Source organism: Nilaparvata lugens, chromosome 4 (genome assembly GCF_014356525.2).
Source record: "Nilaparvata lugens isolate BPH chromosome 4, ASM1435652v1, whole genome shotgun sequence".
In the NCBI taxonomy this organism is placed as follows: domain Eukaryota; kingdom Metazoa; phylum Arthropoda; class Insecta; order Hemiptera; family Delphacidae; genus Nilaparvata; species Nilaparvata lugens.
The window spans coordinates 18,982,602-19,004,547 of record NC_052507.1 but is presented as its reverse complement, the minus strand read 5'-3'; the positions used below and the strand labels follow the sequence as shown (position 1 = coordinate 19,004,547).

The following is a 21,946-nucleotide window of genomic DNA, read 5'->3' as shown; positions in this document are numbered from 1 at the left end:
CAATGTTCAATCAATTTCTTTGAAGGAGATAATTACATCCAGTACAATACACACGTTTTCGTGTCAGATCATCTTCTAAATTTGTAGTATACCATTAAAAGTATTGAATTAATTGAATAATTTTATTTTTGAATGTATTTGATGAAATTTGCGTATTCATGTTGATTTTAACTACAGCAATGATTCTGATACTGTGACTGTGACGTCATTATCGTCTAGTTGGGTTCTGGTTGGGTTACCTCAGATCGTTGACTTGCTGCCGACATTTACGAACAGAAAATGTATTTATTAGAAATTAACGTGTCTTTATTTAAGTATTGATCCATTTTTTTGTTGCTCAATGTTGAATATATTTTAACAATTGTTTACTGGTGTAAAGACTTGGGTGCAGTGTTCCTATTGAAGCAAAATAGAACAGGGTGAAATGTCTCGACATGAAGGTAAGTAATGGCCTATGAATGGCTGATTTTGACGAAAAACTGGGTTGATCACTAAGTTTAACTGTGTCTATCAAATTAATACACAATGGCAACTCAGTCTTCTGTTATGATTCACTGACTTGATCAAAAACATTATTGATTTTAATTTACATAACTGTAACGTCTGCTTTTCCCATTGTAGATGCATAGCCTATACCGTACTTTCATTATGTTTTGAAGTGAAAATTATGATTTGTTTATTAACTTCAAGCCCACGTATACGCCTTGTCCTTACACTTTGTCATTCAATATAAGTTGTGATTAATTACTTTCTATTTTATATACTTGTGTCATTGAACAATAACCTAATGATAGTTATATACGTTCAACTGAATGCCCAAATATAGTCCAGTCAATAACTTGGAAAAATACTACGTATAATTTAATTTTATTTCAATGACAAACCTGTTTTAAATCATCTAATATCAATTTTAATCTATAGAATACTTGATTTGTCATTAGAATAAAAAAATTATAAATAAATAACATTTTTGACCAAAGACATGCAATCTTGCTTAATTCAATTCATGAATACTTAATATTGATAAAAATTCGTTTAACTGGTCAAAAGAATTAAGAAAACTTTTTTTAAAACAATTTAAGATATTCTTAATTATCTGTCAATAACAGTAGCCTAATTCAATTTAGTTTGTGATCTTTTTATTTAATTAAAAAAACTTCGTCTTTTATCCATCAATCTTATCTTCAAAATGAAGTTATGTTTTCTTAGAAAATTTAATAGAGTTTTAAACCTCATTTTTACGGTATAATTAGCCCTTGTTTAGGCTATATTATTCTTCAGCTTCATGATTTAGAACGTTATAGGCTATGTTACCTCTATTCTAATTCTAAAGCTTTCAGATTTTATAGAATTCCATTTATAACAAAAAAAAGACTGCAGAGTTTATCTTTGTAACAAGAGGTTAGGTACAGTAAGCTACCTTCATGTAGCTCTTATCCTCCTAAGCCCTTAATATTAATCATTATATCTCCATCGTCTCGTTTGTAGATATCCTACAACAAATACTAAAGTTTTTAATTAAAATTTTTATCTGGATAACTTATCAGTAAATTGTCAGCCAAATTTATCAAAATCATCTTGAACTGTTTAATACAAACCGTTATAGCCAACGTCTTAACAGACATTTTATAGGCTAACTGAGCCAACATAATGTAACTTCCTTTGTTAACGTAAGTAATATATTAATAAAAAACATACGCTCAAGTCATGATGTTTTGATTGTTGCATCAGTAGGTCAGTTATATTTAGAGCAGGAGCTAACTACTGTATCTGTCAAAAGATTGTTTATTATCATGTCACTGAATACCAACTAAATTCATGAATTAAATTACTATATTGTGTCAACACTTGCTAAGTTACTTATGAGAAATATGTTTTCTACTAAAAGTTATTTTAGTTCTGGTAAACTTTTTGTTTCAAGGTTCTTTTCGTTTATCATATATATCTTAGTTTGCTTTTAAAATAGCCCTCCTTCTAAATTGCTATGCAATACATCTCAGTGATAATCAGTTAATAATTTATTTTTTTCCTTCTTCGACTTCCGTTAGAGAAAGACCTAGTTTTTGAACAGTTTTATAAAAACAAATTTTATATATTCTCACTTATTAATAGGCAAAATATACTCTCATTACGGTATGTTAATATTGTAATTGTTCATTTGTGAATTAATAAACTTTCTTTGTTATTAAAATGTTGAAAGCTACACTATTCAACAGTTTATATTAGAATCTGACCAACTACTTGGCTGCTTGCCAAATAGTTCAGTTAGCATTGAAATGAATTCTAATTGTTTGATGACTTTCTTATATTTTGTTTTTGTTTTTTCTCACATTTGAATGAATCACTACCGTACCATCTACAGTATAGTAAAGAGAATAAATAGTATACTTTTGAGGATTAAAATTTCTTGTAGATCTGCGTTTTATATTTTTCAATCTATGATATAGGTTTTCAATTAGGCCTAACCATTAAAAATCTAAAAGTGTGTTTCATAACAATCATTACATTCCCACCATTTTATTGGATATAATAATTATATTATGAATCTTTTTTATTCTTAATGTTATGAAAATTCAATTGAATTTCCAATTCCTTGCATCAAATGCTCTAGGCTATTATATTAATCACGAATTTCACTATTCAGTAATTACCAGAAAATTATTCTCACTTAAAAATAATTTCTCCCAACAATATCTTTGCGCGATGGATGTTGATTTATAATTTAAATTTGACTATCTTCGTAAACACTACTCCTTACTTGTGTTTACATCTCTTATTTCCATTCAAACTGAATAAATTAATCCATTAGTGAACTCAAAAATAGGCAAAATAGTTTTGAATTTCATTTGCAAGCAGTTATTTATGTATTCATGTATTACCATAGCCACCTCTAATAAAAGGCCCCGGCCTACGATATTGCAACGTCGCATTGTAGGCCTAGAATCTAATACATGATTGGTGAAAAAGATTTAAAAATATACCAGCTGATATTTTCCACCAATCATGTATTAGATTCTAGGCCTACACTGCGACGTTGCAATATTGTAGACCGGGGCCTTTTATTAGAGGTGGCTATGGTATTACTCATTAAATCTGTCTACTTAAAATTCATCTAAGTGAAGTAATGTAGTTAAATCTTGTACTCTGTGAATACCTAACAGATTCGTCGAACTGCAGCTACAGAAGACAGTTTGTAATTCCATTATAACTCCAATTCTAACTCTGAGTAATCTTACTCTAATTCCTAGAAACAACTCCGTTTATTTGGAGTATTTAAAATTTTAAGGCTTGCTATGAATGATTTGTGATATAAAATGATAATACAATGAAATGTAGGCCTTTGTTATCTGGATTTCTATGAGTATTTAGCATGAATCATTAATTTATGCAATTGAATTGTAAATTTATTACGATAAGAGTCACTTAATTCACTGGAGGAAGGCGACTTGACAGAAATCTAATCCAATCCAGTAAAAAACTTGAATGTTTTCAACAAAATAATACTGTTTGTATTATCATCATCCATCACAAAAATTGAACGAAATTACTGTGACTTGTATGTGAGTCATAAGGTAAAGGATGATGAAAGATAATCATTGTGTTTGAGGGAATGTTCTCTTATCTTACCAATAACCTATAATAGCGATGACAGATTGAAAATGCAATGCTACAGACGACTAGGGTACGTTGACTCATCAAATTGCATCGTATTTCTATTATCATGGAATGGTTCTTCAACTAATAACCTGAAATTCATTTTATAATATATAACTTAATTAGTTTTTAAGGGTGATCACTAACGACTTTATACGTGTGTTGAACATGTGTGAGTGCCACCCATGCTCGTCACGCAAGTTGTGTCATCAGCGAAAGGCTTCCAACAAAAAACAGCTATTTGACAGCAGCTACTCACATGAAATAAAGAACCAATAACAATAAATAATAAACCACAAAATTAATAAAAAGTACAAATTTTAATGATAGTCTACAAAAATAAATCAACCTCAAACAGAACAACAACGGAGAAAAAACAACTAAAAATCGAAGAACAAAACCTAACCTAAAAAATGTTGATTGAAGCCTTTCGTTGATGACGCACCATGTATACTGAGCACACATGTTCAAAACACTAATTCTGTCGTTAGTAACCACCCTTAGGTTCAAAAAAATAGCTCATTTGTTTTTAGATTTGATAGCTATAGTAATAATTACAATCAGCTAATAAAACGTGTTTTTTTAATATTTGTAACATTTTAATGTATTTTATTTGTTTTGTAATTCCTTGTTATTTTGTTTTGTGTGTTTTCAATAAATTGAATAATTTAGCGAGTAACTTGGCTGGCTCAGGTCTAGTGTCAGAGTTTTCAAGGCTTTTGACGTGACCTAACGATTGTTTTATGCAGCCGGAACAGACGCCTTAAGTGTCCATCCGAAACACGGGAGGGGCCCGAGAAAAATATCTTGCCCGGGCCGGGAAACGAACCTGGGCCTCTTATTTATAAAGTCAGCATTTAATAACTATAGAAATAACTTGTAATGTATAATACTTATTTATAATATGCTTATTTTATAATAATGAATAATATTGTTGTTACTGTGTTAGTAATTATCATATACTATAATGTAATGCTGATGTGGTTGCAGGTGTCAGTTGCGATTCGTGTTTGAACGGCAACTTCCGAGGTCGCCGCTTCAAGTGCTTGATCTGCTACGACTATGATCTGTGCGCCACGTGCTATGAAGGTGGAGCTACCACTACGAGACACACCACCGAACATCCCATGCAGTGCATTCTCACACGTAACGATTTCGGTAAGTCACCACTACTTCGCATTGGTTGTGTCAATTGTCACATTTCACACGTAACGATTTCGGTAAGTCACCACCACTCCACATTGATTGTGTCAATTGTCACCCTGTTTCGGTAAGACCAACTACTAACTAACGATACTGTAGGAATGTCAAGCACGCTTGTATAAGCAAACCTGACCTGAAAGAGCACACTAACGACTAAAGATATGATGTCCACATCCGTCGAAACAACTTCAACAGTTTCTATCATGAAGTTAATCACCACTAAAAACGAATAAACCACATGAAAATTACAAATTATTATGTTACAAAATTAATTTTACCTCAAATAGAGCAGCGAAGAACAAAAATAATTCAACCTCAATAGAGCTGCAAAGAGAAAATAAACAGCAAATAATCTTGGACATAAAAGCATAACCTCAAGTTTAAACAGCAGTTTTCGCTTGCACCTTTCGCCGATGACACAAAAAAACTTATACAAGCGTGCTTGACATGCCTGCAGTATCGTTAATGGCCGGACCAAGTCACTACTACTTCACATTGATAGCTCAGCTACTAATTATGGTTCGAAGTGCAGTGGCGTTAGAGGAATAGAGTTTTGTGTATGCGCTCTGTTCTTCATGCAATCTGCACTAACTGACAAAACGTTTTTGACAAGTCACTCCCGAATGGGCACATTAAACAGTCGGTCACGGCTAAAGTATGTTAGTTGTAAAGCCCATTGACGGCCTGAATTATATATTCAGATTAGGTAGAACCTTCCCGTAATGGACTTCCCACCAACAAAAGCCATACGAATTTACTTTTACTGACAGGCAGCCAATCATACATTCTATTCAACAGCCAACTCTATTTTCGTGACTGAACTATGTACTATCAATAATAAACAAGCCGAAGAAGTTTGGTGAGTCTTGCTCTTATAAATCTCTTCTCTTATAAACCAATCAGTGGTGTCCACACTCTACACTGGAGAATTCATCCACACTTTGAAGAATTGCAGAACAAGAAAAATAACACAGTTACAATACTTTGAATACTCTCGACGTATTCTCTTCACGTAACTCTCTTTGAACATTGACACTTGTTATAATTATGGTTGTTGTTTCAAGAAGGCCGCTATGCTATTGAAGCAATGCTTTTTCGAAACATCTTTTGTATTTGAGATTGTATTAGCATTGAACATGATTTTAATATTAGCTCGTTTCCTTTTGCAGATCTTTTTTATGGAGGCGAAGGATTGACAGTCGAGGATCCTCAGGCATTCACCTGTCCTTACTGTGGCAAAATGGGATTTACAGACGCCGCATTGCAAGAGCATGTCTCGTCTGATCATTCAGAAACGTCTTACGAAGTTGTAAGTACCAAACTATTGTGCTGGGTCAAGCACCATGCAAACTGGGACAATAGTATATTCTACCAAAGAGAAAAGATAGCATAAGAAGATATCAATCACATGGTATGGTTTGTTTATGTTCCAAATTTCAATCCGATTACTGTCGACTACTATCTATTATTACTGTTTTGTTGGGGTGAGAGTAAGAACGGCACACTATGAAAGACTTCCAGCGGCACATAGCTTCACGAAAATGAACTTATCGGCTTGAGTTGAGAGTGAAATTTGCAACATAAGCGCCCTATAGGCCTACCATGCTATATCTTCCAATGCTACCTTTACTCTACAGTGAGGCCCACGTTATAATGGCAGTATACTATTGACAATGCTGTTCCTGTCCTTTTATATCATGAAACAAAACAGATAGCGCGCTATCTCTCTCTAGCTTTGCAATGTTGACAGTTTGCCAGAATATTTTATTTTTACTTTTGACAGTGACTGTAAAAAAGTAACTCAGCCGCCATTTTTTTTCTTCATTATATCAAAATACTTTGGTACACAAGTCGTATAGCCTAATTGATTTAAAATGTATTTTTGAAACAATGAAATCATTTTTAGACATTACTGTATAAGAAACACAAATAAAAATACCTTAAATGACATTTTAGAAGTTGATAACTAACCATCCTAGACTTTATCCATGCTTCAGTTAGCCTACACGTTTAGGTTAGACCTACTCATACCGGTAAAAATAATATTGAAAGGTTATTTCAGAATTATTTCCATTGAAATTACTTATTTTAAAAAGGATTTCTATTTTTCTATCATTTTTGAAATAAATTGGAATATAATACCTACCAAATAATTTAATTCCTGTTGTTTTGAAATTCAGATCGGTGTATCACAGCTTTTTAAATTAGCAGCCATTTCAGGTTTGTGTAAAAATAAAGATCTGATTTTAGTTATGAAAGCAAATTTTTGAATCAAATTATGAAAAAATATATTTTCTTGATTAATTTGACATTAAATTGATTATTTTATCAAGGAAATGATAATTATTATTAGATCAAATTTAATGGGATGAATTGAGTAACAGCTGTGTACACTCAGTGGCAAAATGGAGAGACTTGGCAACGTTTTTCTCCTATATTTCTTCACTGCCATAATAACATGGACCTTACTATATGCTTCTTCTACTGAGCTACTAAGCTTGATCCCAGGTATTTCAACCCAGCATTGTTTTTAATTGTTTTCAATCACAAATCATGAATCACATCATAATAATAATTTGTTAGTGGAGTAATTTTTTCGCAACTCTACAGAACTTCTGATATTTTGTTGAATAGTTTCTTAATATTTGAATTGTTTTTAATTTAGTTTGTTTAATCTCGATCAAAGGTCAGTCTTCAGACTATCAAACATTCTATTAAAATTCTTCTTGAAAGACATATCTGCAGATTTTGAGCTACCTACGCATTATACAAGCCCAATAATACATTACCTAGCAAGTTTTCTACAGATAACTCATGATTCCTGACTGACATTTTTAACAATGAAATCCAGGGGCCATCTCGTTATGATATTTCTGTAGCTTGTGGGCTGGTCAATAATCAGTAGAATTCTGCCTAATATTATCAAAATCAGTTTAAAATCTTATCTAACTTCCATATTTTGGAGCGAGACAGTTAAGTTTCGAAGAAAAAGCTTTTTTTATAATAATAGTATGTATGTTTCTTACTAAGAAGTCTTGGTACCGTATTTCTCATCACTGTCATCTTGAATTCTCTTCACTCGTCTTCTCTAGGGCCTGTTTCATAAATATTTGAATTCATGTGAACTAAAAAAAGGCTCTCTTACACTGTAGATGGCTATTAGAACATGATGTTATGATAATAATTTGTTAGTGGAGTAATTTTTTCCAACTCTACAGAACTTCTGATATTTTGTTAAATAGCTCCTTTTTGTCTACCTATTTCCTATGATTCTGAGGTCGGGTTTCTCAAAGATATATAGAATCAAATAAAATCGAATGAACTATTAAATTTATATTGAATCTAGATTTAATGGTTCATTCGATTTAATAACTCTTAGTACTAAACCTAAGCATAGTATTTTCTAAATAATACACGTTTATATATAGGTAGAATTTTTTTTTTTTAGATGGTCATTAAGTTGCGTGTTTGTTGTAGGTGTGTCCAGTGTGTGCGGCACTGCCAGGCGGCGAGCCGAACCTGGTGACAGAGGACTTTGCCAGCCACCTCACACTCGAGCATCGAAACAGCCCCAGGGATCTCATATCCTTTCTGATATCCTTTGTCATGCTATCTATGCTATGCCACACTCACTCCTTCCTTCCTTTCTTTGGTGCACTCTTTGTGACGAATGTTACCAAGTGAATTAAGTGAAGAAATTAATTCGACACCCAACATACAGGTCGTTTTTTCTATCGGACGATTTGTTTGGCTGGCTACTAACGGGAGAACATTCATGTACATTTATCACGCACACACACACACACCTTTCCATCATGCATGTTTTGTCATCAGCAAGAGGCTTCTAACATAAAATAAACAATGAATAAGCCACTAGAAAATTAGAATTTATAATAGAAAAATAATTTAACATCAAATAGAGCAGCGAAGAAAAATAAACAACAACAAATGTGACATACAAAAACCCAACCTCTAAAAATGTTGGACGAAGCCTTTCGCTGTGATGACGCAAAAATATATGACGTCATGGGAATTATGCATGTTTATCATGCTTGTTCTACCGTTAGTGGTCAGCCTTACGTGTCATTAATCTGTATTAATGTAGCTATAGATTTCAGTATGGCAATATACATAGTTTGAGAAGTAAACTTGAGGAGTTTTCCCACATATCAGTATTAGTAAACTTGTACAGTACAGATATTATTCCCCTTAAATCCATGCGGATTGTTTTTTCACTGTACTTGCCACTGATAGCGTGGCAAGGAATCTGCCTTTACAGGAAGATCTATAACATCTGATGCACTTGTATTAATGATTTTAAAAATTATATTTAGTTCTGAAATAAACACAATTTGAAAGTAACCTAATGTACAATTTAGTCAAACTGATGTATGTTTAATGAAACTGATTCTGTATGTTGGGCTCTAAATTTATGGGTTCAAGGTTGAAGGTGACAAATCTTCAAGTATTGTTAATTCAAACAAAACAAACCATGGTACGGTCATTTTTTGTGATAAATATTGTTGACTAGTATGAAGCTTTGTAGTATAGTGCATTCGTGTAATTTCTATGGGAATATCGACCCGCTTAAGGTGGGTTTTGGTTTGTGCGTAAATGCCGTTGTCGACCACGACAGGGTGAGGATCTCAGATTGGGTAGATTTCAATTTGTCTAAATAACCTAAAAGTTTCTTTTTAATTATATTTTAAAGGATGATGTTACGTTTATACTTTCAAATGGCAATAGGTTGATAGTGTTCGAAATGTTCTGATTCTTAGATAGTAAACACAAATAACGATCAGCTGTTTTAGCACATTTGAAATTTGGACAATATGGATGTCATCAGACAACAATGCCTGTCGTCGTCGACGTCGGAAGTTTACGCACAAACGAAAACTTTCAAAAGTGAGTTTTTGAATCCTGAAATAAGGAGTATTGATTCTTCCGAATGAACCAATATTCCGACATAACACCCAGAATGTTGTGCGATTGTCGGCTGACATTTATTGCCCAATACTCAGGTACTTGCCCAAATACTGCCCAATACTTGTCTTTCAATTGGCTGAGAATCAGCTGGAGGACAATTCTGAGTGTCAGTCGATAAATTTAAGTCGGTTGACATTCGGTAAGTGTGAAAACAGCCATTCGCTGGTCTTGTCAGCGAGAAATCGATGTCTGTGAAGACTGCCAATACTTGAAACCTTTCTTAATAATTATTCCATTGAAAACTCTGTAGGCCTATTGAATACTGACACTAAAATTATAATAAGATTTAATAAAATAATTAAAAAATATATAATTTCCTAATACATGAAATGACCGTACAGTTAGTTGGTTGTTGTATATGAGCATGTGAATCGTTTTAATCAATTTAACGTGATCTAAATTGGGAAGCATGTTCCTTAACCAGACACACGACGAACCGACAGGATCTCGGCATGCCGTAAGGAGAATACCGCACCATACTGCCAGGGGAGTTGGTGGATCTTCCAGGGCTAGGCCACGAGCGTCCAACATGCACTTCAAGTAAGTACACTTTGAGATTTTCTTTGAGGGGGCATTAAGGCCCGCCGCAAAGTAGACCCACGCTAATCCACGAAAAGCAACCCACGACGTGGGATGTTATGTAAATCATTGCTATAGAATTATTCATAATAAATCAGCTGACAAGTGGATTATTCATTGCATGTATTATTATCATTACACAGATGTCTGGAGAAGCCTAGCAATGGTTTACAAAACACCCACGGCGTGGGCTGCTTTCCGTGGATTAGCGTAGACCCACGCTGCGGCGGGCCTAACAAAGTAATCAACTGAAGTAATTTTTAAAAACGTTTATAGATGAACGGAGTGATAGAAATAACAAAATGGTTAACCATTGCAATATGTCCGATAACTCAAAATATAATAAGACATGAATTCGATCAACTATTTAATATACATTAATCAAGGCGAATTTCCACATATGAGAATCAGTGACCGGTGTAGATCCCATGAGTTTTAGTGATACTACTCCCACTCAGCACGGCTGAGCGACTATGAATAGTCCTATTAAACTTATGGGAATAATATGCTCTCTGTATTGGACACGTTCTCTGATTCTGATATGTGGGAATCCGCCTTAAACATATCGCCGCAGCGCAGGATGGTTTCTCACAGCTTGGCCTTGTTGTCATTTGAGATGTGTGTCTGAACTGGAAGTGTTTTGGCAGCATTGCAGTATGACTGGTAAAGGTTGCCGGATGATCAGCAGCTGGGGTTTTTCGTTATTATTCATGATAGAGAAATTCTGATTGCAGATTCGTTCTCAGCGACCCTAAGTTTAGCAAGAAGGCTCAGAATGTCAGCAATTTTTTTTTAATAATTAAAAAGCATTATTAAAAGTCATTAATATGGTAGTAAATCACGTTTCCGAAAATGTTTTACTGGTGACTGGAGTTATTGATTATAGGTATCACAAAACCAAAACAATCCTGAGAAAGAAAACTGCTGATGAACGCGAATGAGACCGCCACTCCATTGTTCTTTGTTTCGGCTGCTTGGCTGATCCTGGCTGCAGGGATCAAATAACCGACTGGATTGATCTTTCGTCTGTCCACTAGGCGCAGCCATGCCGACCTTGTATGTGTGTGTGTAGGCCACTGCGGTCGTTCGCACTCCCAGCAACGCTGTTATTTGCTGTCTTTGTCTTTGCGCGTAGTCTGAGTCAGCCAGGCAACCATCCTGCACTGCGGAGCTAGGTTTAAAGTCCTCTTTGAACGTAGGCGATGAAGTGGTCCGTGGGCTAGTGATTGTGAAAAAGGTTTTTGCATAGCAACCTAGAGGTTACAGCTATGACCAAATGTTTTCAGCCAAGCCCCTCTCGTGTTATCGGATGGACACGTTAAATTTCGGTTCCGGCTGAATTATGACAGTTGTGAGGCCCTTTGACAGCTCAAACTTACTTATTGAGGTTTGAATGGACGGACCTTCCCGTGATTCTTCACCAACAAAAGGCATACGAATTTGCTTTTTAACGTAGGTGATCGGTTGGAATGAAATAGTTGATTTACAATCAGTCCTATATTATTGAATATCGGTCAAGCTAAGCTAGTTAAAGAACCATTGTGAATATGAGAATACCCCAAATACTGTTATCATTGAAGGCGAAATCATTCTTAGTTTAGAAAGGCGAAATCATTCTTCCACTGAGTTCCAATTATTTCAGTTCCATCATTTACATTGATGTGAATTTCATTGAAAGGAGTTTATTATTAGTTTGTAGACATACTGTATGATTGATTTGAGGATTGAATATATCATCTTTACTCCCTCCTACACAAAGACCTGTAGTCTTGTAGAGGGTTTCTTTTATATCTTATTGTACTCTAAGGCTCAACTCACACTTACGCAACTCAGGTCGAGACTCGACTCGACTCAGTCGAGAGCATGTGTTTCCAAGTAGTGACACTCAGACCAGTCGATTCTAGTCTCCGCGACTGTCACCATTTGAAAACCATGGTCTCGACTAGAGTCGAGTCTCTTCTCGACCTGAGTCGCGTAAGTGTGAGTTGAGCCTAAGTGGAGTGGAGTATGTAACATTGTGGGAAATGAATTGATTTGATAATGTGAATGTTTGCGCAGTACGACAGGGCTTTCGGCGTCTCTGTCGCCCTCGTCGCGCGACGCCGTCGACCCGATCGCAGAGCTGCTGTCGCAGCTGTCGGGAGTGCGCCGAACTGCGGCTGCGGGGAGCGGTGGAAGGGGCGGCAGCCAGGGGTCGACCACCCCCTCTCAGCTGCAGCAGCTGCAGATGCAGTTGCAACTGGAACGCCAGCAGGTTCGGGTATGTATCCTATGCAACAATACTACTACATAAGGACAGCCACTAATGTAAAAGTCCATTCAAGATAAGAATGAAAATAGGTCTGTAACCATCATCGTTAAATTGAGAATCTTTATACCAAATTTCAAGTTAATCAGTTTAGTAGCTCCGACATTATGGCGTCAATCGTGTATTTCCTATTCCGTATATGTATAAGGCATTTCATAAAAACACTTTACTTATTTGGGCTACTTTTGTTCAAATTAATAAAAACTTGTAGTACCCTTTATTAAAAACTTTGAAATATTTTAACGACTAGTTTCGACAGACAGAACTAGTCGTTAAATTTTTTCAATAAAGGGTATTAGAAGTTTTTATATTGTTTTTATTAATGTATAAGGCAATAACTTCCTTTATAATAAGCTTATTATAGAATACAATAATATTACAGATCATAATTATAACCACAGAATACGATACAGAATGGAAAGTCGGTTAGTATCCGCCATCTTGGAAGAAAGTTCAGCATTGTAATAGTATAGATGGGAGGTTCGGATGACTTTACTGATCCGGGATTTGACTTTACTGTCTCGTTCAAAAATCCGCCATCTTGGAAGAAAGTTCAGCATTGTAATAGTATAGATGGGAGGTTCGGATGACTTTACTGATCCGGGATTTGACTTTACTGTCTCGTTCAATGCTGCGAGTCAATCAAAAGACCCGGATAGCAGGTAGATGGCGTGGTCTTGGTGCACTCAAGTATTGGCGACATGTAAAAAGCATTGGTTGGATAGGGGTTTGATTGATATTTTCCATTCTGTATGTATTCTGTGATATAACTATGCAACAACATTTCTACTGGATGGACAGCCACTAATGTAATGTTCCATTCGATTGACAGGCGAGCAGTGTTTATTTATTTTATATCTGGTTAGCAGGTAACTCGTGCTTTGTACTGGGGAAAATTTTGCGTTGTTGAATGCAATCCCCTCATGCCCAGGAAACATAAAAAAAGAATAATTTTATTATTTTGTCAAAATCACGTGGATAATCTTCTCAGAGTTGGAAATACTCAACAAAAAAGAGTTGGAACGGTCTAGAACCCGCAATCTTTTATTCATGGATCAATCATTCATGGTAGTACGTGCCACGGTATATAGAAGAAGACGGTAGGTGTCACGCGCATGTTCGTACTGAATTTCCGGTGTCGCTGACGTCATTTTATATCCAATCACCTGTTTTTAACAAAAAAGTTTCGTAAATTGCCAATAGGTGTTGAAAGCCTCGGTTGGTGGCGGTGACGCAATCTAGCTGGCTGGCCACTGCGCACACATTTCATGACCCCTACCGTTTTCATCTAAATACCGTGGTACGTGCTACCAATAATGTCACGGAATCATTTGGAGAAAACTCTGTTTAGTTGGGCTTTTATCGTTGCGTAAATTTTGAATCACAAATTTATGAATAAATTTGTTTCAATTGTTAAATTAAAATTGATTGATTAATAAGAATGAAATTAGACCTATAATCATCCTCGGTAAATAAAGAATCTTTATGCAAAATTTCAAGTTAATCAGTTCAGTAGTTCAGGCATGATGATGCGTCAATTGTTTATTCCCTATTCCATATATGTACAAGGCAATTTCTTCCTTTATAATATTATAGAATACAATAAATTACAGATCATACAACTATGATTAGGATAGAAACCGCTGTTCGGTAACAGCAGCCAAACTACTGCACGCCTGCATCGGAAATGACTGCCACATTGATGTTTTATTAGAGCTCAGTACAAATTTTAGACATTTTTTTAAGTAAAAGTTGATTTTGAAAAGCCTCAATGACTTTTGAAGCACTTGAGCTAGCAATCTTTGATTATCTTGTAAGTATTCATTTTTATGCTCAAAAAGCTCCAGCTCGGTAATTAATGCTTATTGATCATTCTTATTATGTGGTTAGGATTTATATACTTATTAAGCTGAGTTTACAGCTTACACCAAAGTTATTAAAGCTTTAAAATTAAACAAAATTCTGTAAAACCAAAAAGACTTTTACCTGCAGCAATAATAATAGTTTTCTATTATATTTTACAAAAAAGTATGCTAAAAAGTATTTTTCCTAGTTGAGTAGGTTGGCTTTCATTATTCTTTAGTGATTGGATGAATATTTTAATTCTAATAAATTGATATTTTATCTAATTTTGTATTAGTTATAAAATGTACATTGACTGAGCATTCTAGAATGCCTTCTAAGTTTTAAAAATTACAATTTAATAAGATTTAAAATTCGATAATAGAATATTTTGTAAGATCTGTGTAATTTCATAGATTTTGAATGCTTTGGGGCATTTCAGGCTTTCCTATTCATTTGTTGTCTATGATTGAGTCATCAGATTGGAAATACCGATTTATCTCTCTTATAATCAAATCCACCATCCCAGCTTGTAAAATTACTCTTAGAATATTCTATGAAATATCACAATAAACATGTTGTACACACATTTTTATCAACACAATATTTCCCCATAACTGCATCTCCAATTTAAAGTAAACATTCTAGATATATTGGAATGTAATATATTAAATGTAATTGTTAACTAGTAAAAAGTTTAATCAATAAGACTTTTGAAAGAACTAGTACCCTTGAATAGTAGCTCTAGCACTACTGGTACTGTGTTTAATATTAATATATTACTGAGGTTTGAGTTTCCTATAACTTATTATTTACAAAATAGTTGATAAATTATCAAAGCTATATTCTTGAGTCAATTCGCAATTATTTCTTTTATTTAATATTGAGTGAAAATGTTGCGTTGTTTTTTTAGGCGGCCAGGCAACAGCTGGAACGACTGCCGCGTCGGCAGACGCAGAGCGGGGGCGGTAGCGGTGGCGGGGGCGGGAGTGGTGGATCGGGGGGCGGAGCCGCCTCCAGTGTGCCTTTGCACTCGACGACAGGGGGGCAGACGGAGGGGGCTTCCCACTCACAGTCCTCATCTCATAGCAATTCGCAGCTCTTGTTGTCCAGGTACATTTTACAAGTTTCAACCTTCAGATTATCATATTCGTTTCAAACTTGAACTATGCATACAGATCGAGTCATATTTCAGCTGTAATATTCACCGGAACCTTTATATTCATATGGATGTAATGAATTGTTAATTCATGTGTTGCCAGAAAACACAAATCTCTCATAAATTACTTGGACTGTGCATACAGACAGTTTCATATTCCAGCTGTAGTATTCACCAAACCGTGTTATTTAAACGGATGTTTTGATTTGTTATTTTATGTGTTGTTAGAGAGCAAAGCCTTTATAATTTGTGTACATCAATAAATCTTATCAAAGCAGTCAGTGATCCAAAGCAAAGTTAGCAATGTTTTAGTTGGATGCAGATTATTACTCCAGATTATCATATCTTATCACACCAAAATCTACACTCAAATAAACTCTACATCTCTCCAAAAGAAAGAACAATAGTAACATTTAAACATTTGCACGAGACCAGCAAAGGATTTAACATCTAATCGCTAAGATATGACAAGGGTCAGATACTGGCTGCCATTGGACTGGTGGTGAATACTTGAGATGAATCCTCTAAATAATCGCTTTATAGTTGTTCGGAACGCATACCTCATTGATTCGACAAAGAAACTAGTATTTTATCGGTGTTTCAATGTACATCTATAAACATCGTGTACTTTATTTGTTATTGTGTTTTTCTAGTTGCATGGACGTTAGCCTGACGGACGCAGAACTGCAGTTGGCGGAACGCGAGCGTGCCGATCGCAGCCTGTTTGTGCAGGAGCTGGTGCTGACCACTCTGTGTGAGGAGGAGGCGACTAGCCACACGAGGCGAGTGGCCAGCCACCAGTCGCCGGTCGCCGCCACCAACACGCCACTCACACTGCAACAGACTCAACAACCCTCCACCCAACAGCAACAACAACAACAACAGCAGCAGCAGCAAGGTACTCATTTGTTTCCTATAAAATTATTTTGTTACTTTCAATTTTTTTAGATTTTTTATTTGGTTAATTGTATCAACATGAGTATTTACTCGTGAATGGTTAATCGGATGAGTGTTGTCGAGAAGATCTGTAAGAATCAGTACTTTTTCTTTTTCTGTAAAAGTTCCTTATTATTCTTGTATCAGTATCATACGTGTGTTTTTTCTCTATAAGTTGTTTTCTCGTCTTACAGTAGCTTCTTACTTACTAGTAGTTCTGTGAACAGTAGACCTCGCGCAGTTATAAAACACAGCCTCCTCAATACTGTCAATCAGAGTAAATTATGTCCTGTCCTGTCGTGTCGGCGAGATATTGGTGTGTAAACAACTAATGGCTGTTTGAGTTGTTGTGCCGACAATGCTAATAATTTGTTGTAAACAACTATGCTACAATCATTGAAAGCTTACCGAGTGGAAATCAGAGAGAAGTCGGGAGAAAATACTATGCTATTTCGATTTATCAATTGCACGCCTCATTGAATGCAATAATTATTAATAGTCCACACGACAGCTGATTTTCACCAAGTTACATTGAGATATTAATTGCGTGCGTCATTGCATCCAATTAATAATCCACTCGACAGCTGATTTATGATCAATAATTATTCTATAGTCTGAATACTATGGTAATATTGGCGTTCAAATGAGACTCCTTTTCCTTCTATATTATCCTTAAACTACAAAATTTCAAAAAACCTTATAATATATACGTCGACGCGAAATTCAAAAAGGAACATACCTTTCAAATTTCTTGAAAATCTATTGCTGCTTTTCGCCGTAAATGCGGAACATATAAGCATATAAACAAACATAACAACATACTATGCTAAACATAAAGAGAAATGCCAAACCGTCGACTTGAATCTTAGACCTCACTTCGCTCGGTCAATAAGTCATACCTATTCGAACTCCCCATCCAGAGCTCAATCTTGTTTTTCTGGAAAAGTCAGCTATTACTTCCAATTATTATGTTAGCCTACTGTTTTATTTTTCTATGGGTACCAATATTTGGATACCAATAATGTTCAATATGTATAGTAATAATTTCTATTTGGCATTCTCAATTCTAAGATGGGGGTTAACATGATGAAGTACCAAAGGTTCTGTTTTAGCCTATTCTCTTCATTTGTTTATTAAATTTGGCGTTCCACAACTTTACTGTGAAAACCGCAATGGTTTTGTATGCAGAAGGCGCCTTACAAGACATTTATTCTAATTAATTTATACAAACAGAATAAAACAAACAATAGTACATAGACAAGCATCTGTTAATTTAGAGATTTAGAGGTTATTAAAATTCTTGTGAAATTCAAAAATGAGCTTACAATTTCTAGAAAATTTCAATTAATTTGTCAGTATAATCTTTTGAATTATTCAAAATTTCAAGTACTGCTATAGTGAGGTCCACGTTATAATGGTAGTGGAGAAAGATAGGAGAAAAACGTAGCCGAACCTCTGCCTTGTCAATGCCTTCTATAGACGGTAGCAGATGTAATATTAACGGTTCATTCTCGTTTAAAATAATAAATTATATTTTATTAAGCAATGTATTATATTTTCTTACAATTCTATAATGAATTTACATAATTAAGATGAAATATTTTGTCAATTAATTATTAATTCTACATTGTTAAAAAAAGATGTGGCAACAGAGCAAAGCGAGAAAGAGATAGCGCTATCCGCTTTGTCGAATGACAGACAAGGATAGCAATACCATTGCTAATCAAACACTGCCATTATAACATTATATCTCCTCACTATAGGAGAAGCTATAATGGTCTTTTCCAAAATATGAAAATTGTCAAAGGTTATAACTACTCTATTTTCTCTTTGTTGTTAATTGTTTATTTTTGTTGTTTTATTGAAGGAGCAGCGAAAGCAGCCGCAGCAGCAGCAGCAACCGCCGACTGGGAGCCGGCCGCGTTGCGGAGGGTGGTGACAGGGGGGCGTGGAGGCGCGGGAAGCGGGGCGTCGGGAGCGGGCTCAAGGCCGACGTCGACAACAACGCCGCACCAACATCAACAGCAGTCGCATGCGACCGCGGCCAACCGACAACGTGCCCCCACCACTGGAACGGGCACCATCCGGTGTGAAAGCACCCCTTTGGCCCCCGTTGGCGCGCCCCGTCGCAAACCCGTGCGACCCGTTCCCACGTCGGAGCCTCCGCCTTCACTCTAGTCCCCCCTACCACCCCGCTCACCATGACTTAGCTGACAGTGTGTCACGAGTTGTTCGCCGCCTAAAACAAGGCTAAATCAACATTCAATTGCCACAATTTCGTAAACAAAAACTAGTCCAAATTTAATTCTTCTTAATCGAAAATTATAATTACTGAAAATCTTGACTAACTAGTTATAAAAAAAAGAAATATCTTGCTTAGGTACCACCAGTAAAGGTTAAAGGTCCTTACCGCTGGTGGGAGTTACTAGTCCGAATCACACAAAATTCATCTATAATGTATTATTTGTCATCAGAAGCTTAATAATTATCCTTACCGATTTGAAAAATATTACATTTTTCCTACTATGCTTACTGATTTGAAAAAGAGAACATTAAAAATAGTACTATTCTTTATTGCCTCGATACTAAAGCATCAGAATAAATAAAAGTATAAAAACCAATCGGATAAATCATCTGGAAGTAACCAGGCATCGCTCATAGTTGACACTAATTTTCAAGAATTTTATCGGTCATTTGCACATGAAAAATATGCATATTATATGAGAAACTCGAAAATTAGTATCGGTGACTGTATGGCGTATGCGTTATGAATGGCGGCTGCCGGCACGTGACCACACTGTTTTCTGTAGTCATTAGCCCTAACCCCCCTTCAGCCCGCCCGCTCTCGACTTGACATGAATGCCTTACCGACGACCGACGCTCTACTTTTCTGTTCTCGAGTCGACAACCCGCGGTGCGCCAGCTTCTCTGTAATCATTATTATTTTTCATCTCCAAATTCTCTTCTCAACCATATTATTATATATTAATTGCTCTTCTTCTCACAACACATTATATACAATCATAATATATTATTATAAAACATATTTAAAATGGTTTATTATCATTTAGTGTTTAAATAGAAATAATGTATTTATTTCGATTAATTGTAATAAATCGTCGTAAATTGTTGTTGTGTTTGTCTTCTTGTGTTTGGCGGTTGACCTCCCTGATCGGAAATAGGTTGAGTTGCCGGAGAATGAATTGATTTGGGCGGTTTTCCGGTAAATATTCGACTTCTGGAAAGTGACTTGTTATGGGTGGTGTCACCCTAGCGAAAAGTAACTTGGAAGCAGTGTCAGAACTTGAACATGAGGCGGCAAGCTCAAATAATGGTTTTTGTTTTTATGCCCTAGGCCCTAGGCATATTGGTTTGAATCTGATAATGTAATATAGACGTACCGCCTCTATGGTATCAAACCAATTTCTTCGATATATTTTACTCTAATTTTACTCATCGCTGGAAAACATGGCTCGTCATTCTCTACAATCTTAAATCTCTGTCTTATTATAATAATTATTAATTTTTTTATCACTTCAAGTGCTATGTATATTATATATAAAAACTAATATTTTTACTAGACTGAGAGTAGTATAAATTGTCAATAGAAATCCTTCAACTTACAAAGTGTGTTTGAGGATTGTAATGCTTGAAAGTACATGAACAATACAGGAAGGCGAAAACAATTTTGCTGGGCCTGTTATAAGAGGCTGAAAGATTTATGGCTTTAAAGTGACATCTGTACAGTACAATCTTGTAAATTTTAAAGTGTATTTAAAAAGTAATCGTTTCGAGATTTTGATTTGTGTTTAGTTGAGGAGTAAACAGTAATTATTTATGTTTGTAAAAATTTGGTTAAAATAAGTTAGACCTTGAAATTGGAATTCACGTTTCAAATTTGGTGGCCTAAGCAACACTTCATCATGTAAATATCATTCGAAATCAAAGCTTGGATTTAAATTTTATTTGTACATTTTTGAACAGTATAGATTCTCGGGTGTGTATTGTTCAAATTTTCAAAGTGATGGTTTGTTTATTTTGGTAATATTATTATATTCATCAAAGTTGGTCGGAAAATAGGATTGGACTGAAATTGAATTTAATTTATAATTCTGAAGGTGTGTGTACATTTTTTTACCAAAAAATGAAATTGTTATGGAAATACCGTTAAATCATACTCTTACCTTAAAACCAATGTCTCAAGATTTGTTGTTCAATAAAGTTATGAGATATTTGAGATTTTTCATTAATATTCCCTAACTTTTTTTACAGTTCGTTTACTTGAACTCAGTTTTCAAGAAAAATAGCATTATTTTGAAAATTTGAAGAATATAAATGTTTGTCTTTTGAAATATTTGGTGATTACATTATTATTTTCAATTGAACTATAATAAATTAGAATCACAAAGGGACATCGTATGCCTTATAAATTATTATATAATACGGCTGAGTTTTATTGTCAACTCATCTATTCGCATACATTAAGTATTAGCAATTAGTAATATTATTCCTTCATGAGTACCGTATTAAATTTGAACACCAATAATATAGGTTGACAGTATACTTATAATAAGAAAGTATACTAGCAAATTTCGCATCCTCTTTGAAATATTCTAATACTCTTTCTTTATTAGAAAAAAATATTCATATAGGACTATGTGATGAATAAAATGAATTTAAGATTAACAATTTTTCAGCAGTGTAATTCCAGAAAACGTAAATGTTCAATAACTTGATTTGAATTTTTTTTTAAATGCTCATTGTTACTACCAACTATAATTAACTTTGCATCGAAACATGGGAATAAAATTTGCTTTACTTCTTAATAAGGATTTAGGTACCTACCTATTTAAATTGTTGGAAATGTTTTTACCAAATGCCTACGGTACATAATACTAATAATAGAATGATAGCGGTTGTACTATTAAGTATCGTTGAATAAATTGAATTATTTAATTACTATCCGCCTTAGCAGTTCACTCTGGTCCTTATTAATCTAAGCACTTTTTGCATTCTATAAGTAATGGTGGTAGTAGTAAAAGTTTAGAATTTGATAAAACAAAGATTATTTTTGGTTCTATTCTTGTCATTCACAAATTATTGGTATTTTTGCTAACAATGATTTTACTCATGGGTACTTATACACTTCTACATCAGCGACACGCGACACATCCAAAATTAAAGATTTGCTGATTTCATTAATTTCTATGGCCCGTAAGACATAAGGTCAGCATGCTTTGTAGCCAGCGGGACACCAGAGAACCACCGGTATTGACCAA

The 21,946-nt window shown here is 34.9% G+C and overlaps 1 protein-coding gene across 3 annotated transcripts; it reads left to right on the top strand.

Moving 5' to 3' along the window:
- The first annotated feature begins 26 nt into the window (after positions 1 to 26).
- On the top strand, positions 27 to 20,901 carry LOC111047865 (E3 ubiquitin-protein ligase KCMF1). Of its 3 annotated transcripts, none has more exons than XM_039426861.1 (9): positions 27 to 440; positions 4,645 to 4,812; positions 6,027 to 6,166; positions 8,335 to 8,451; positions 10,274 to 10,383; positions 12,481 to 12,682; positions 15,486 to 15,685; positions 16,385 to 16,629; positions 18,535 to 20,901. In XM_039426861.1, the coding sequence occupies exons 1-9, from the start codon at positions 425 to 427 to the stop codon at positions 18,843 to 18,845; spliced, it is 1,509 nt and encodes a 502-aa protein (XP_039282795.1). In that variant the 5' UTR covers positions 27 to 424; the 3' UTR covers positions 18,846 to 20,901. The 3 variants fall into 3 exon arrangements, with proteins under 3 accessions (XP_039282795.1, XP_039282794.1, XP_039282797.1); XM_039426860.1 differs by having other exon boundaries at positions 46 to 440; positions 18,532 to 20,901; XM_039426863.1 differs by having other exon boundaries at positions 48 to 440; positions 8,335 to 8,439; positions 18,532 to 20,901.
- Positions 20,902 to 21,946: the final 1,045 nt, after the last annotated feature.